Below are 18,814 nucleotides of genomic sequence, written 5' to 3'. Positions count from 1 at the left end.
ATCAGACTTGATTCCGGAGTGGCTGATGTAACGTCATAGGCAAAGAAACTGGCAAAGAACTTATTTGATAAATTGAATGATTCTGAATTTCCACATCTTGCGGAGATTTCATCATACGACAGTAGACACAAAACACGATTACAAAGACCAAAAAATTTTCTACGCATGCCTCGACCTGTGTTGCCAGGTCTATGAAGATTTGAAAACTTTTGAAAGAAAAAAAAAACAAAAAAAAAACCCTTGGGTTTCAGGTGAACCTACGTCTTCACCCACCTTATTAGAATCTAACTATCATTGCAAAGCGCACTACTGCACAGGAATTGGCAGAGTCATGATGAAGGGGGGTTTGATGGATTATAACTATCCATTGGAACCCCGTTTCACCAATTACGGTTTTCGGTAGGGTTGTTTTCTTTTCTCGGAGTTTGAAATTAAAACGAGAAGAATATTTTCTTTTTCTCTAAATGGAAGTATGTTGTAGAACATTGGTAATACCAATTTGAGGCAAAGTGGGACACTTTAGTGAAATTGAATTGTTTAATATTGTAGATATTGAGAATATATGCAATTTTCGCGAGATTTATTTTTGAAGGTATATGTAATCTGATGTGGTAAAAGATGTTTCAATCCCTGGAAACTGCGGACAATGTAAATCGGTATACTAATATTGTATTGTTTGTGGTAGTAAGAATATTTTATTCATAAGGGTTTTATACAATAAAAAATAAAGAAATCACCGATGGTTGTTTTTAAGCAACCATTTTGCCATTGATCGATCAATATCTGTTCCTAAGTAGAGAAACCAAGACGGAGACGAGAGCTCAGTGCTCGGTACTTCGCATCAACTAGCAACGGCATAAATATAAATTAGTTTCGGTTTTCACTAGAGGCATCTATGGTCAAAAAGTGTAGATAATATTTTCTGACTTTATGTTTATTTTGGAGCATATTCACGGAGCCTTTGGAATATTTCACAGCGCTTTAAGAACCTCTGAAATTTTTAATTAAGTTTCGCGCCACTTGAAATATACCCCAAAAAAACACCGATATATTATCGCAAAAACGATTGGTATCAACTGCTGTATTACATTAACAAACTGTGACAGCTCTACACGCGTATATTTTGTGAGGGCAAGAATTTTTGAAGACCTAGAAAAGTAGAGACAAGAAAAACAATCATAGAAAACTTTTCAGAAAAAAAAAAATCATGATATAATATATATTACACACACACATATATATAGTATATAAATGCATCACATATCGCAAGAGGGCAGAACAATAGTGACCTTTCGTCATCGCACGAACATATAGAGCTCCAAAATAATGGGCCCCGATACTAATAAAAAATAATATAGAAGATGCTCGCGTTTATATATATGTGGAATTCTCATAACCGTGGGACAAGAGGACAATTCCATTGTTAGTTTCCGGTCGGAACTCGGCACGACCGACCACTTCTCAAGACATTTCCTTATATTTGGTCATCTTTATATATATATTTTTTCCTACTTCAGACAAATCGAGCCATATTTCGAAGATTCTGGCTGAAAGTATATAAAAATCGAACACAGTTTTTTTTTTCTATGTCGGAAAAAATTTACGATCCATTTTATCCGGTCGACGTTTCTAGAACGATGGGCGTTTTATTTTATTTTTTTTTCGTCTGGAATTTATATATTTTCCCCCCTTTTCATTTGATGGGTTTTATACTCATTTCTCCTACGCGATCTTGTAATAAGTGATGCATGGATTATTGTAATTTATGGTGTACTTCAGTTCAACACTTATGAGCACTTGCTCGGCACGAATCCGACGTCTTCCTCAACGACCTGCACCTATATAAGTTCGAGATTGCCATCTTGGGACGTTCTTTTTTTATATTATTAATAATAAGTGAAGGATGTGAGAATCAAGTGCCAAAATGTAACTGGATGGAGTCCGGATAACACCGATGTAAGGTAAGTCTTTTTCATTCGGATAAAGCTGGGGCTTCAAAATAAATCTATCGATCCGAGATTACCGAAACTGGCAGAACTTATTGGTCCGAGAAGCATTGAATTACTCAAAATGATGTGGAAATTGTATTTCAAATATATTATTCAACAGGGTGGTCACATAAAATAGCTTTGCCGCAAATATCCACGAATGCGAATGAAATTCGAGGTATAGGTGTTTCGGTGTAGGTGCTCGAGAATGAAAAGAAAAACATTAGCTCTCGCGGTTAGGTTACAGCAACAAAATTTCGAGAAAATTGAAATAGCAACACTCACTTTTATGCATTGCTAAGTAATTTAAGTGATGGAAAATCATGAATAGCGTTGGAACGGGACCCGTAACACCATAAACGCCGGCGCAGGACGCAGACGAAGAAAGTAGATCTCACCAAGAGGGTTGGTGCGCTAACCACTCGGAGGGGAACTTCCTGCGGCAGAAATGTGATCTGTATTGGTTGTTTCCACGGTTCTTTTGTCTGCATCTAGCGCCGGCGTTCACGGGGCTTCAGGTTTCAACGCCGTTTATGGTTTTTCACTACGCCAATCACTTTTCCGTGCCTAAAAGTGAGTACTACCGTTTGGAATTTTCGAAATCTTGTTGCTGTAACCGTAACCACGAGAGATAAGGTTTTATTTTTCGCTTCATTCTTGAGCACATACATCGATAGAAACACCTACATCTCGAATTTGATTCGTATTCGTTGATTTTTGCGGGCGCTTGGGATCTCATGTACCATGTACCGGCGAAGACATTTTATGACCACCCTGTATAACGGTTAAATGAAAATAATACTTTGTTATGGCCTTTGTTGCCTTTGGTTGCAAATGGGAAATTTGTAGAATGGCAAAATCTGAATCATGTCCAAATGCCGCCCGGGTGTGAAGCCTTATGTGTTGCCCCTGAAGACATGCCTGGCGGGAGGCTAACAGTGCTCCAGTGTAGAGAACCGTGAGATAAATTTGGTTTTTTTTCCCTAAAGAAAGCCTTGCACCACTTCAGCGTGTAAAATTTCCATTACCATACGTCCCGTTCTTTTAAAAAGCAAATTTTTTCTGCCTTTTTTGGTCCAGCAATATTTTACCGTTCTTAATAACTTAATAGGCTTACTGAAACAGCATTTATTGGTGAGCCATGATTACCTGCACTTATCTTTTAAAGATGATATGTAATGAGTTGATTTTTATTAAGGAAATTATTTCACAGGTGTTTGGGGCCGTTCAAGTATTACGTAAGCAAATTTTTAGCCATTTTTGACCCCCCTCCCCACCCCCCCGTCAGCAAAATCTCGTCATCAACTCTGCCCCTCTGAATAATAACGCATATTGGTGGGATCAGAGACGTACACAGGGGAAAACCAGGGGGGGGGGCTCCCCCCTAAATGACGGGCCTGTCTATTTCCTCAATTTTCCTCACTTCTCCGACTCAACAACAATTTTTACAGTGCGAAATTCAAAAACATTTGAAGTCTAATGTCTGCGCTGCCACACCTTACAACCTGCCGCCCGGGTGCACCTCACTTAAGCCGCCGAAAAGGCTAAAAATTAAAAGGTTAAGGGCTAATAAGTTTTACGCAAGAGAAATCGTGATAAAGCACCGTTTGCTTTTCATTTCATGTGCTATGTCGAGGTGTGTGTGTGTGTGTGTGTGTGTGTTTTTTTTGCAAGTTTTACAGCGCTATCTGTGAGTGAAATTCTTAACTACTTCGTTTTAATGCATCTAAACGAGCTGGACAATGATATGTATTTTAATATATGTTGATATTTTAGTAATTTTTAATGTCTCATAATATTTTGTCCAGTTAACAAATTGTACTTACCACCTTATCCCCTCGCTTAATAAAATAAAAAAACTGGATGTAATTTAGACAGTTTCGTTTAAGCCGCCACGTATCACTGTCGATACGTGGTCACGTCAGAGACGTGAATTCTGATTCCTGGGAACTCCCACTCCATAATAAGTATCCGTGGACACTTGTTGCGTCAGAAGGTCAATTTAGACGCCAACCTCGAATAAAATGCGAAATGATTTTTTTTTATAATTTGCATGCCATGAAAAAATGAATAAAGTGAATTTCACAGCGCAATATGTGTCATTCATTGTAATAGAAGTGAATGAATATGATCACGCGGACACCTTTCAGCGTATTCAAGGACGCCATGGGGTCCGCAGTGTTTTCACACACAACCGCAATTTGTGAAATATTGCGTTAGGCTATTATGCATTATCACCGGTAAAAAGTGATAAATTTCAAGTATTTACAAATTTGGATTATGGAGATTAAGTACCACAGGTATTATTCACCGGTGTAAGAGAGAATTTCTTTTTATATGATTTTCAAATTTACCAACGGCACTTGGTATTACGCATAATCACCGGTGAAAATGATAAATGTAGTGAAATTTATCAAACTTACCGAGACGGTTAGCGGTTATGCATAATCACCGATTTATCGCATTTACCATAATATACATAAGTAGCTGGCCTGAATGCTGTAGAAATACCCCATATCTAACCCTCGGACTGAAAACGTTGCGCACCCGTGATGTAGATAGAGCAAATATGAACCAGTCCGAGTCCATAACTTCCATTGAAATGTTTCAGTTTCCAACGAAAGCGATTTTCTTTTACACTGAAATATTCATGGAAAGTTTAACACGCTTTGAGAACTTCCATTATTATGTAAAACATTCATTTAGAAAAAACTTCGTTATCCTATTTACTTAACAGTCATCACCTTTTACCACAAAGAGAAAGAGAGGTAAGAAAAGACAAGAAACCATCTCGCGTAACAGTTACATACATTTTACGGGATGATTCATGGTTTCTCTGGGGGCCCTGATTCCATACCGTGTGAACGGAAATAGGCGGCACGGGCGGTATGCGTTTCATGGCATCCATCCCGCTCATTTATTTTAGGCGTAAATCGAACATATCTCAACGCCTCGTACCCGAAAGAAAACCAACAAAAAACTCACGGAATAAGTGTCTCAGGAAAAACCGATTCGGTTTGGGTCAGGAAGGGGGTCCCCGGAATGACTAATAGGTTCTCATTCCCAAGAACAAAAAAAGTGAAATTTTCTTTCCACTTTATGTTTGAGTTTCAGATATATGAGTCAGGTAAGAAAGGGTTCCTGTCAAGGTTGAACAGGATCAAAGACCTTTCCTTGTCTGATTCCGATACGTGGACCAGAAAGATATTGCCCTTCTTCCATGAAAAAGTATCCAAATAACCGTATTTTATTGCGGTCAGAAATAAGAGTCATATTCTGACAGACATATTGTTCTTCTTCTCGCATGTTGGGTTCGATGTATGTTATGCATGTGTATATAAAATGCGTTTGCGTTGTGTACCTTCTACATTATACACATCGTTCTCGAGATCCAACTCGTGCGAGATCCTCTTACCGTTTCCCCATTACGTTGTGAGTATTTTAACAATTTTTAAAATTGAATTTTAGCTGTAGAATTTGTTAAATTGAAAAGAAAAAGGGGTACTTTCATTTTAATTTTCTCTAGAAAACATGATTTAACACGCATATCGAAACTAAATCTTTATATTCAATTTTTTCGGTGTTTTGAATTTTTAAAACTTGTTTATTATGTTCAAAATTTTCAATAAAATTCATTTTTCTTTAAAATTTTTGAAACTAATTAAATAAAATTAACGCATTATTTATTTTGGGAAATAAAATCTTCAATAGAAATATTTAAAAATATTTAAAACTTAGTGACAAAAATTAAAAAAAAAATATGATAAAATTAGAAATTCTAAAAATTTACGTTCCTCTTGTGACTATCTTCACAATTCTTCAAATTGCTAAAAAATCTAAATTGTTATTTAATTTTATATTTTACCGGAAAGTCTGCACTGTAAAATAAAATAATTTAATACACAGTAAAATCACTTTTTTGCGGACAAAAAAAATTTGTCCGTAAAAGAGAGGGGAAATGCATACTTTTATTATACAGTATAGGGGCTGTAAAAGAGGAGAGACCGCATCTAAAGGGTGCCCGTTAAGAGAGATTTTACTATATATATATATTTAAAAATTTTAAAAAGGTATTTTTTTCAATTTTTAAAAATTACATAATTTAATAAAAATTAATGAAACACCTTTTACGCAGAAAAAAAATCTTCAAAAGAAAAATTTTTAAGATTTTGAAAAATTAAATTTAGTTTCAAACTAATTTGAGAACAAAATTTAATTTTCGATATAACGATATGAAATATACACTTCCTACCAATGAATGCCACTTATTTCGACCTGTATCAGAGGGAGGTAGTTTCGTCTAAGAAGTTTTTTCATTCGTATACAGCCTCCCTAACAGCCGTGTGGTCACCTATACAGGCGGCGCAATAGTAATCAGCTGAAGTTTGTTTTCTGTTGTTTTTTAACTTCGAGGTGCGAATGCAAGGCAGTCTCCCACAGAAAAAAATCTATCCAGATCGAGCAAGTCAGGCTAAAAACATTTAACTTTTACGCATAGTAGGTGCAGGCCTAATCTACCGATTTATTTCGGTTTCCGGATTCAGAAGATGGATGGCAAAACTTCCAGAATACATAACACATATTTCCCAAAGAAATCATCTTTCCATCTCAAAGGGTAAATAACATACACAGCATTTTCCGGCTTGCAACCAATTCATTTCAAATTCTTTAGACTTTAGAGGAATGTTTATGAGGTACATGTGTGGTCTAGTAGGTACCAAATAGTCTGCACATTAGTATCGGTTCGAATTTCAGTGAATGCCAAGTAAGTATTGGTTGTGAAATGTTTAGTGTTGAGATTATGCACGGGAATGATTAATTATTGATGTAAGCATTTGAATAATAATTTCCTCGTTTTCTGTTGCGATAGGATTTGTTGGAGACAGGCCGAAGATATAATGGTGAGTGTGGACATCTGCATCAGCAGCATCATCATCATTCTTCTAGTGCACATGGCCTTTTTCACCGGTAAAGTCTCAGCCCACGCGCGTCTTTTGGAGCCTCCGTCTAGGTCCAGCATGTGGAGGGTTGGATTCCCGACCAAAAAGAACTTCAACGACAACGCCCTCTACTGTGGTGGAGTACAGGTAACAGTCACTTTCCTTTATTTTCAATTCTGTTTTCATTTAGAAATAAATTCACAAAAACGGAAGTTCTATGGGAAGATACCGAAACATATTATTCGGGCCATTATACCACGGACAATATTATTAATGAACGGATATAATTGAAGTTTTAATTTTTTATGGAATCATTTTGATATAAATACCCTTTGGTTAAAAATTTGATATACTAATGTACATGTACTGCTAGTCAAAAGTAGTAATAGACTAGTATTTTTCGAATTTAGCATGTAGAAGCATCATTATGACGTGATGTCGCTGTCGACTTGTTTATTCAAGATATACGGAAAACTGGATGGAAAACTTTTTTAGGAAAAAAAAGTATCTGACATACTACCGGGCCGGGTCTCTCGTTACCGGACGAGCGCTCTCACCACTAAGCTACAGAGGTGATATCATATCAATATACTATCTAAAGAAGAAGCGCTCTGCCTCCTCCTGTAGCTTAGTGGTGAGAGCACTCGTCCGGCAACGAGGGACCCGGGTTCGATCAACACCTTCTATAGCAGAGAGCCTCCGCGCGAAACTTTGACGTCATTAAAGTCGCCCATTTCACCATTTTAGTCATTGGATATACTGAAAAAACAGGTAAAGATTTCGCACACGTCGGACTGCTATATCTATTGCTACAGGTGAAATGGACGACTTCAGTGACGTCGAAGTTTCGTGTGGAGGCTTTCTGTTATAGAAGGTTTTGCTTCGATTCAAAAAAAAAAAAAAAAAATAATAATAATAATAAGCACCTTCTCTCTCACAAATTTTGTTTTTTTTGTATATCTTGCAGAAACATTATTATTATCATCATTATATAATTCGTTAATATAGAAAATGTGAATATGAATCCATTTCAGTTAATTCAGTACCAGAATTTACAAATGATCAGTTGAAAAAATGTATTTTTAGATCAGTGGTTCTTAATTAACTGGGGGTGCAGCAAAACCTTTTGGAGGAAGCGAAATGTGGGTGGGGGAGGATTGTAATGGCTAATTTTTCAGAAATTCTTCTTCAAATTTTTCTTCAATTCAATTCAATTCAATTCAATTCAATTCAATTGAAGTTTTCAATTCTATGAAAAATAATATAAATCATACTGACATTGCGACACTTTATTTTTTAGCTTTTTTTTGCAAGAATGTGTCATGTGAAATTCACGGTGCACAAAAGTTTTTTTTTTCACCCAAAATATTTTGCGGTTTTTTTGCATTTGTACCTCGTATTATTAGCATGATGTGCGCGTAAATTTGATAACGTCGTGAGTACGACTCCGGAAAAACGTTAAAAAAATTATCAAGTGCTAAAAAAAACCTATGCAATTTCATTTGAACAACTGAATCTTTTCAATTGTTCCATTCATTGAATCTTTTTCTTTCAAATTTTAAAAAAGTGTTGAAAAGTAGTTCACTTGATGCTCGTTATAATGACCATTCTATTACAACGACCCAGTAGGATAAATCCCAAGTTTTTACATATAGCAAGTATCATATACGTTTTTCTTTCGATATAACCAACACCTAATATGACGTCAGTTTTCGATATAACTCGTTTTAACAAGCTTTGACTAATTAAATTTCAGTTTAGTGCTTGAATTAATTTTTTTAAAAACAAAAAGGCAAAACTAACTTTTAACAATGGGCCAAAAGAGGAATTGAAAAAAGATTTAAGAATTTTTTAAAATTAATTAATTACAAAAAATCACTAAATTTTACAAATAATAGAAAACACAATATTCAAGGGGTTGCAGGAAGATAAATAGTTTTTTTTTTTTTTCGCTAGGGGTACGGGATGGAAAAAAATGTGAAGAACAGACGAGTAATATCTTTCGTTTTTGCAAATCAGGAATATTAGGAGTTTCAGATTTTCATAATTTGAATTATTCTACTACATTTCTCAGAGTAAGCAACGCAAGAACGTGTGCGCTGCAATGTGAAAAAATAAATCCTTAAAAATTCATTTGCGAGTTAAATGTGGAGAACTAATTCAAATTGCTCTTCTGAGGAATAAATTTAAATTTTAAATAGAAAAACTTTTGATGTTTTAAAACTCAATGCAAAAAAAAAAATACCCAACTTTAAATTCGAACGAAAAATAAATTCATTTGGAATTAATTATATTAATTAAGTAGATAAATAATACTTTAGTATTTAACAGTAATTAGATAGTTGGACTGTAAATGATAGTTAATTTAATATTAACGTAAGTGACGCATAGATATATTTCTCTGAAGCTCCTCAGGATACAGAAACTTCTCGGGATTTTCGTACGGAGCAGCATCGAACACGGAAGCTAATGGTAGTCTATAGACTCAGTAAGACCCTGAAAAAAGTGCATCCACCTCAGTCGGTCCTCAGGACAAAAATTTAATTTTCACAAATAACTGTTTCCTTTGTTTTAAAAACAAGCACTTGTCAGAATATGTTTTTGGAATACTTGGAACTAATTCTGAAGTTGAAATGATATTTAATCAATTGTTATTTGATATTGCATCGAAATGTTTATGATAAATTTCCTCGAGATGGTGGCTATAATTTTAAAATAATAATTTCTTAAATTATTTTAAATTTTATTTTCCCTACAAAAATGTGACAAACAACCCCTAGTATTCCTTAATATTTTCATATGCGATTTTTATACGTTGCTGCGGACTATACGATGGAAATCTTTTCTCAAAGTAGTGAAATCTGCATATGCGGATTTTATACTAGCAAATTACTGCTACTTAACCGTACATGCGGCTCGTACACATTCCTCTGAGGGATGACGTGGTACATGCAGTGCTGTGTGTGTGTATAGTGCGTGGACCTAACGTATTTATGTCGTCAGAGTTATGTCTGTTTCATGTTACACTGTTGCTACCATATTTTAAAGTGAAAATTGCAAATGCTTGAATTTTCATGCTATGCAAGAAACTCAGAAAACTACAGTGAGTGCCGCGGTGGCCAAGAAATACGATATTCTAATGGAAAAATTTCGTTCCCTGTATTAGATCCAGTGGGGTAAAAATGGTGGCAAATGTGGCATTTGCGGTGATCCGTGGGACATGCCACATCCTCGAGACAACGAAGCTGGTGGTCCGTATGGTAAAGGAATATTATCTAGGATATACGTTTCTGGTCAAGTAAGATATAATTATACGTTATTTTCTCTTTTATGCCAAAATAATTGATTCATATAGAACCGATGACTCATTAAGTTGAATTGTATAATTTTATTTACACATTTTTATTGAAATAATTTCGTAATAATTATTTTAAAGTTAAAGAGTTTTGTATTTAGGAGTAATTCATCCGTGATGAAATGTCATCTATTTACATCACTATCTCTCTATCACCATCATTTATCATGTCTTACGAGTATCATCGTTCACTAATAAGAGATTAAAAGTAGTGGAGTTTTTTTGCTATAATTTTTCATTCTTGTTGCTTTTTTTTGCAGGTCATTCGTGCCACAGTAGACGTTACCACAAATCACCGGGGATACTTCGAATTCCGTTTGTGTCCGAACAACAATCCTGAAGTGGAAGCCACACAAAGTTGTTTGGACGCGCATATTTTAAGGAGCAAAGACGGAAAAGGGACGAGGTACTACTTGAGCCAAGACGAAAGGGGTGAGGTTACGTTATTCCTGAGGTTGCCCAAGGGCCTGACCTGCACCCAGTGCGTTTTGCAATGGACCTATGTTGCCGGTGAGTTCTTTACATTGTTGATGCAGGAAGCATTCAAAAAAATTACGAGAAACGAAATTACTCTAAATAGAAGTTTGTTATGAATAGAGAGAGCAAAATATATATAATAATAACACGGTCATGATAAATAATGATTTTTGAACAATTATGAATCATAATTTAAACCATAAGATATAAATCGAAATTTAAATTTCATCATATTTTTAGAGATTTAACTAAAATCATTACTTAAAATAAGTTAGAAATCATAACTTGAAATTCATCGTAATTTTAGTCATAATGAATAAGTGTTTATGTACTATAGTCTATCATATACTTATTAAACCTTGGATAACTATTTTATAATAAAATAATGATTTAGCTTACTGATCAAAATTAGTAAATTAATATTTAATTAATTTAGTAATACATAATTAATAATACTATTAAAATGTACTCAATAAATTAATATTATCATTATAGCGACCAAAATTATAATAAAAATAATTTAGTTAATACCTATAAAATCACATAAACAGTAATATTTTGATAGTAACTATACATACATCATGATGAAATAATAATTTAAATGAATGTATAAAAATCGTAAGATACAAATCGTGATTTTAAATTCGTCATATTTTAAATCACATATGTTCAACCCGCTTTCCATAGACCGAATGTGGCCCTCGAAGTCATTTTCTGTGGCCCACAACCACAAACCCAATTTTGTAAAAATGAACTAAGCGGTTATTTTACACATCACTTAGGTGAACCGTGACACATTTCTTTATCACTTAGGTGATCCGTGGCATACTTATAGATCACTTAAATATCCCGCGACACGTTTTCAAACTCAATGTAGCGGCTAACACTCTCCTAAAGGTTGATCATCCTTAATTTAAATCATAACTTAAAATGAGGTATGAATCATAGTTTATAAAATTTGTCGAGATTTTTCCATCTTTAAAGTTTAGATAAATAATTATAATTAATGAATTTTTTCGATAATTAATTTTCAAAGACTTTTCAACTATAACAGAGGGTTAAACGAAGCATAATATATACAGTATGTATAAGCAAATTAAGTAGATAGATTTTTCGAACTTTTTACAAATGCGTTTTTTAGCGTATTTAATTGTGAAATATGCAGAATTTTCAATCTCTGGAATTATTCAAATCATCCCTGATCCGTTCGAGCATTTCCGAAAATTATGAAAAGACTCTTAATGAAGCCAGATTCTTAAAAAAAAGAAGCGACTTCTATTATTTTCTACCGCCATCAACCAAAGTCCCGTTTTAAAACCGAGGCATTTTCTCAAGTGTTAACCTTCTCTTTTCGTAAGAACTTTTCTCATCAATCTTAATATCGGGAGGAGCTTTAAGAACCTTCAAGGTGTAATATACCGCCCTGCTAACTCTCTCTCTCTCTCTGTCTCTCTGCATACTTTGTTAAATCCGTGAAGACGTTTGTGTAAAGGCTCAGAGGCTGTGAAGAAAAATGATGGGCTGTAATGAGCCTTAGACCATGGAATTAGCTTTCGCGGATCTTCAAATGAACGAGAACCCATTCTTTGTTCGGAGAGACGAGCCTCTTGAAATCTCGTTTTAACGAGAAAAAGGAAAAAAAAAACCGAAAGAAAATTATTAAAAGGCTTTTTAGTTTTGACGATGAAGAAGCGTGTTATTCATATTCATACATTTTAAGTTTAAATAAATATTTTAATGGTTAATAGCTGACTCATATGTAGTGCATGGGTGGTTGTAGATAATGTCGACGAGTTTTGTAAATTTAGTTAAAGTAATGGATATTTTTTTGCGAAAGCAAAACTATGGTTTTGAAATTTTTTTTAATGAAAATTATCAATAAAATTTACACAACAAAAAAAATTTAAATTTTTAAAATAAAATTTTTAATTTAAAAATTTTCAATAAATATAACTTCTCACACACAAAAAAGAAAGACTAATCAATTATGAATTAATTATTTATGAAATGACAAGTGAAAAAATATCTTGTTTTGACTACTTGTTAATTCCTTCATTGGAGATATTGTTACAATACAGTAAATGTAATTTTTAAGAAATTGTTTACAATTTATTCATATGATACAGTAGACTTCCGACTAACCGGCACTGCGGGACCACGGGTGTGCCGGAAAATCGGAATCGTCGAATTACCCGTAGGATATTTTATCAGGACCATTTTTAAAAACGTACAAATGTTAATCTTTAGGCATGAATGTGCGTTCACACTCCATTATAACGAATCTCTATTGACCGAAAATTTTGTTCATTAGGCACAGTCTATGAACTTCGTTTTCCTTTCTGGAAATTGTCTTCCAGTCGCCTCCGAGTTCATTGTAATCAAAAGTTAACTTTAATTCGGACTTTCTACGTGTCTTAAGAGAAAATCTGGGAAGACGGAGTAGGTAGAGGTTCAATATAATTTGTCATTATCAACATACAGTGTTTTGCGAACACGTGCCGGGAAGGAGGGTTCTATTATAGGCGGGGATGACAACGAATTGAAGATACGTTAACAGCGTAATTCAATCTTTGTGCATTATGATTGGATTAACTGGTTATTTCAGAAATGTTATGATACATTAGGCTATATTGATAGCCTATTTCCAAGTCGAGTGTCGATCGAACTCTTATTTTAGCCAACTATTTTTCACCTGCTTTACTCTTGTCGATATCAACAAAGTAGATGGAAAAAAATATTTTGAAAGAAATCAACGTGAAAGCTGTTACAAAGACAGATATTGCCAAAAAATTGCATTGAGTCCTCTAATCCAAAATCGGCGAAAGATCGTTTCTACGGCAAGTGGTTCAGCCGCGCTCCACCATCCTCAAAATATTTCAGAGAAACATACTTACCCGGTACATACATACATACCCGGTTGGTCCTTGTCAGAAACTTTCCTAACACAGGGGTACAACAGAAACGGTAACATGACTACAGAAAAAGATTGCTACCGCAGGGAGTCCCACACCGAGTCGTTAGCGCATCAACCTCTCGGCTGCGGTTCGTAATCGGCAATAAATTGTAGGTCCCAGTCTAATTACCCCCCGAGTGCAGAAAATGACCGTGGTGTGACTCAAATGATCGAATAAATACAAATTCACATGACGAAAAATCTTTAAGGTACAGTATTACCTTTTCATAATGAATAAATTTTCCAAAACACATCATATACTCAGATTTTGCTGCTTATATTTGAGTTTCGACAATAGTGTAGGACAGTCGAATCTCGTTATAATGAACTCCAAGAGACCGGAAAAAGCATTTCGTTAAAATGAAGTTTCGTTATAAAGGAATTCGAGGTCTTTGAATTGTTCCTATACACACCTATTTGAGGATTAGAAAAGTGAAAGTTACAACGAGATTTTCGCTATAACGGTATTCTTTAAAACGGGATTCGACTGTAGAAGGTGTATCTGATAATTTTAAAGTCGACTGTGAATTTATATTTTTAATACGTTATAACCAACCCCCTGATGTTGTTTTTGACGTAAAAAATCCTGAAAAAGGACCATAAAAAAAAATCGCCCCCAAAAAATACTCTAAAAATTCGGAAAAACGCATAAAAACTAAAAGAAAAATTTCCAAAAATGACAAAAAATGTTAATCAAAATAACAAATTTCTTTAGAAACTAGACATTAATAATTCTAATTAATTAATTCTAGTTAATTTAACTAAACATTAGACTGAGTCATTATATTGACTAGAGGTAAAAGAAAAAAAAATTCTTATAATATCTATTGAAAATCGCATTCATTCTCATAATTAGATTTCATGGTAGCGAACTGGCCTACCCCACTGTCTTTAACGATAGTATCAATATGTTTCATACTTTTCTTCAAGAGTGGGTGGGAGGGCGGGGGATCATAATGCTGAAGTTTGATCTTATGTACGTCATAAGTTCAATATTCTCGAGGCAAATTAAATCTTACGAACTCTTACTGCATGCAGCATTCTTACGAACCAAAAACAACATGAATTTGCAGACTTCAAAATTCTCTCTGTAGTACACGCAAGTGCTATACCAGTTCCCTTTTATAAAATGAAAATTCCTCTCGTTCAACATTCCATATAGGATCAGAAAATTTCTTGAATTAATTTTCATTTATTGTTTGGTTAAGTGTGGCCATCTCTTTGAATTTTCATTGAATACTAAATTCATCCTATTCACATTGTTTGTCATCTATAAAGGAAGATATAAGTTTAAGTGAGAAAGTAAGGCATTTCTTTTTGTTTAAAAGCACTTTCTATTTTTAAAAAATTTCCGAAATGGAAAAATATCCTAAAAATGTGCCCCGAAAACCAGAAAAAATGCCTTAAAATTGGAAAAGTATTAAAAAATGCAAACGTCATCAACATCCGTACCCTGGTTACAACATTTATAGTTTCCACAGTCTATTTTTTATTCACGTAATCGTAGAAATATTTTCTATATTTGTACAATATTACGGCAATATAATGCAATATCATGGATATATATCTCCATAAATAATGTAATTTTCAGTGATTCGAAGTGTTATAGTGAAATAAAAGTTCATATAATAATTTAGAAAAATAACTATAATAGCGTTTGATAATTAATTAAATGCACAGTACGTATTTTGTCAATTTCTTGGGAGGTATACTGGACCATAAAAAGTTAGTTAAGGCGTAATCATTCAATAGAATCCAAGTTGCTGATCGAATCACTTTTCTTCACAAAGTTAATGACTCGCAGATCACCTCCATTGATTTCATTCTCTTTCAGGAAACAATTGGGGCATGTGTGAAGATGGTTCGGGTCGTTTAGGATGCGGGCCACAAGAGACATTCCGAGGATGTGCTGATGTGGCCATTCGACCATCTCCTTACAAGAGCGACAACAAGCGTTTTCCTGACGGCGGTGGATCAGATAACGACATCAACATCAATAACAACAACAACAACAACAAACCGTCTTATCCAATCGACATCGAGAACCATCTGTCCAAACCAAACAAACAATTCCAGGTTCCAACGCCACATCATCATGATCAACAACAACAACAGCATCACAATCATCGTAACCCGATATTTGTTCGACCGAACATCGGACTCGTCAGCGGCAACAGAAAATATCGGTTCCCTACGACTGCCCCCAACAACTATAATAATGACAATAATAATAATAACAATAACAACATCGCGCAGAATCGATTTTTACTCGGATCACGGGCCGGGTCTATATCCGGTCGTACGAATAGTGATCATGGACTTCCCGCGTTGTCGAAGTGGCCCGTTCTCGAAAGCTTACTTCGTTCCCTTCGTTTCATGTAGTTACGGTAAGCGTGATAAATTCGGTTATTATGCAAATTCAATCAGTTATTATGCATAATCACCGAGCATTTTGGTAAGTTCGATAAATTTCCCTAATTTAATCATATTTACCGGCGATTATGCATAATATCCAAGCGTTGCTGGTAAATTTGATAATACTAAAAACATCACTTTTACCGGAGATTATGTATAACAATCAAGTGTCGGTGGTAAATTTGATAAATATTTGAAATTTATCGCGTTTATCTGTGATTATGCACAATGACCTTTTTTAATTTTTTGGTAAGCTTGATAAATTGTCCTAAATTAAAAACTCTTACCGGTGATTATGCATTATACCCAAGCGTCACGTCGTTGGTAAACGTGATAAATCGTACCATATGATGATATTTCCTACATGCATTTCATCATTATATCGGGGTCCGACTATATTCATCACAGACTCATTTGGAATATTTTTCATATTTATGAAATTCCACAATTACACTAGGGCATTATGCATAATCACAGGTAGAAGCGATAAATTCCAAGTATTTATCATAGTTAACAACGAAACTTGATTATCATGTATAATCTTCGGTAAAAGTGAAAATGTTTCCAGTATTGGGTATCATCTTGGGTATTATGCATATTCACCGTCAAAAAATTTTATTAGTCGTACCAAGACGATTGGTAGGTTATGCATAATGATTGGTAACCGATTTATCACATTTACCGTAACATAGTCATATTCATGTTGCGTGAAATTACATGATCATGTATAGAAAAAAAAAACAAGTCATTATTCTTAAACTTGTCAATTTTCGTAAGTATACGCTGTTCATCCTTTACGGCCGAAATACTCTCGTGTCTGACATGAGTGTGTGATTGTCTCACCGGTACTAACGAGATATATCGCCTTCTTGAAAGCCATTTATTTTAACAATGTGAAGCCCAGATACGTTTTAAAGCCAATTTCTTGATGAAAAACATTCTCCTACCCCGTTTACTTTGTTCCTGTTGGAAATCTGAAGAAAGCCTACGTCATAAAAAATGACATTTTACGGGGAGTTCGGTGATTTCAGCTATGCCTGTCAAAGGGCTAAAAATGTTTTCATAGTGTGTTAACGGGATTGAATGCAAATTTTTTTATTCAATTTCATATGATAAGTTGGCCATTTATGTCACAGTATGGTAATCTTATGCACAAGAAAGCTAATTTGATCGAAATACACAATTTTTATGCTTCTTGTGCCCAGCCAACTCACCAGTACTCGAACCTAGGTAGGCCAAACAGTTACTAGACTAGGGCGATAAACATTGAGCTACAGGTAGCTTGATAAAATCGATCCAAGCTAAAGTTATCTGAATCAGATAAAAGCGATTCGTAGACATGACGATAGCTATGCATGGAGGTTAGATTTGCGCCAGACGTAGGCGTACGCAGAATTTTCTCGAGGGGGGGGGGTTTAAAATTTTTCCTGCAAAATAACACTATAATCTTGCTCAGGGGGGGGGGGTTAGAACTCCCCCCCCCCGTTTACGTACGCCAATGGCGCCAGACATCCATGTTCTTCGCCAACAACATAACCAACTTCTTCGGCGATCATATATATTCATGTGATAATTTTTACATCAATTTTTTTTTACTAAATGTTATTTTGTGATTTTTTTTCTTTGTGGAGATGATTTGCTCAAGTACCTGTTGTAATTTTTCATGTTAATAAATTATTCATCATGTGCACAAGTTGTATTTTGATTTTATTGTAAGTTTCTAGAGCAGTGGCTTGGCTCAAAACCTTTTTTCATCCTGCCCCACCTAAGGTGTTTGCCAAATTCTGATGCTTCTTCCCCTCCACCATGAAAGACATACGGGGTGGGGGGGGGGGGGGGAAGGATTTGCAGCCCATGCAGCACTCCCCCAAATAAAAAATTGTAATAAAAGTTAAAATACTGAAAAAAAGTTCTATAATGCTGTTTAAATCTATTTCTATAGATCTGAACGCTTTTTGAAGGTTAAAAACTCGAACAATTTCTGTGGAGAGATTCTCTGTGCTTTTCTCTGAAACTTTAAATTAGCCTGTGTGCACCCCCCACCCCCCGCCGCCACCCTCGGAATCTCCGTGGAGGAAGCCTAAAAGATTATTAACCTGGTCTAAAGGCCGAAACACACTATACTGACACATCACATGAGAGACGTCGTTAATTTCCACGAATCAGAATTCACGACGTCTCTGACGTGACGTGATAATCACGTCAGTGCAGTGTGTTTCAGCCTTAAGGCCTGAGTTTTCCGCTGTAGCGTCTTAACGGGTGGCCCGTTAAGATTCAAATGGGGCCCAGGGCTTTCATTCGAACAGGGTTCTCTACGTTATTAAAGAATTTCATTTATTCTAAGATCATTTTTTCATCGAATATGAATTTTCATTGATACTTAAATTATATCTTCATTGAATATAACATTTCATTAATTTGTGAATTATTATTTTTTCCATTGGATATGAATTTCTTTAATTCAGAAATAATTTTTTTCATTGGATATGAATCTCCTTTAATTCGGAAATTATTTCCTTATCATTTATTAAATATTAATTCTGAAATTGTTTTTTCCATTGAGTATTGATTTTAATCAATTCTTGAATATTATTTCCTTATCAAATATTAATTTTCATTAAATCTATAATTATCTTTTCATTGCATGAATTGAATTGTTCACAAATTGATTCTCAAATTATTATTT

The 18,814-nt window shown here is 34.7% G+C and overlaps 1 protein-coding gene across 2 annotated transcripts; it reads left to right on the top strand.

Moving 5' to 3' along the window:
* The first annotated feature begins 1,925 nt into the window (after positions 1–1,925).
* Positions 1,926–17,606, top strand: LOC149088470 (uncharacterized). Of its 2 annotated transcripts, none has more exons than XM_089253026.1 (5): positions 1,926–1,961; positions 6,859–7,075; positions 10,095–10,226; positions 10,544–10,793; positions 15,548–17,606. In XM_089253026.1, exons 2-5 carry the CDS (start codon positions 6,887–6,889, stop codon positions 16,093–16,095), a joined length of 1,119 nt encoding a protein of 372 aa, XP_089109152.1. In that variant the 5' UTR covers positions 1,926–1,961; positions 6,859–6,886; the 3' UTR covers positions 16,096–17,606. The 2 variants fall into 2 exon arrangements, with proteins under 2 accessions (XP_089109152.1, XP_089109145.1); XM_089253019.1 differs by lacking the exon at positions 1,926–1,961 and adding an exon at positions 5,363–5,420.
* The last annotated feature ends 1,208 nt before the right edge of the window (positions 17,607–18,814 follow it).

Source organism: Pholcus phalangioides, unplaced genomic scaffold (genome assembly GCF_987345545.1).
Source record: "Pholcus phalangioides strain wild (caught in Gottingen) unplaced genomic scaffold, Ppha-v1.0 ptg000003l_1, whole genome shotgun sequence".
In the NCBI taxonomy this organism is placed as follows: Eukaryota; Metazoa; Arthropoda; class Arachnida; order Araneae; family Pholcidae; genus Pholcus; species Pholcus phalangioides.
Note: the sequence above shows the minus strand (reverse complement) of the source record. Positions and strands in the feature narration are given on the sequence as shown.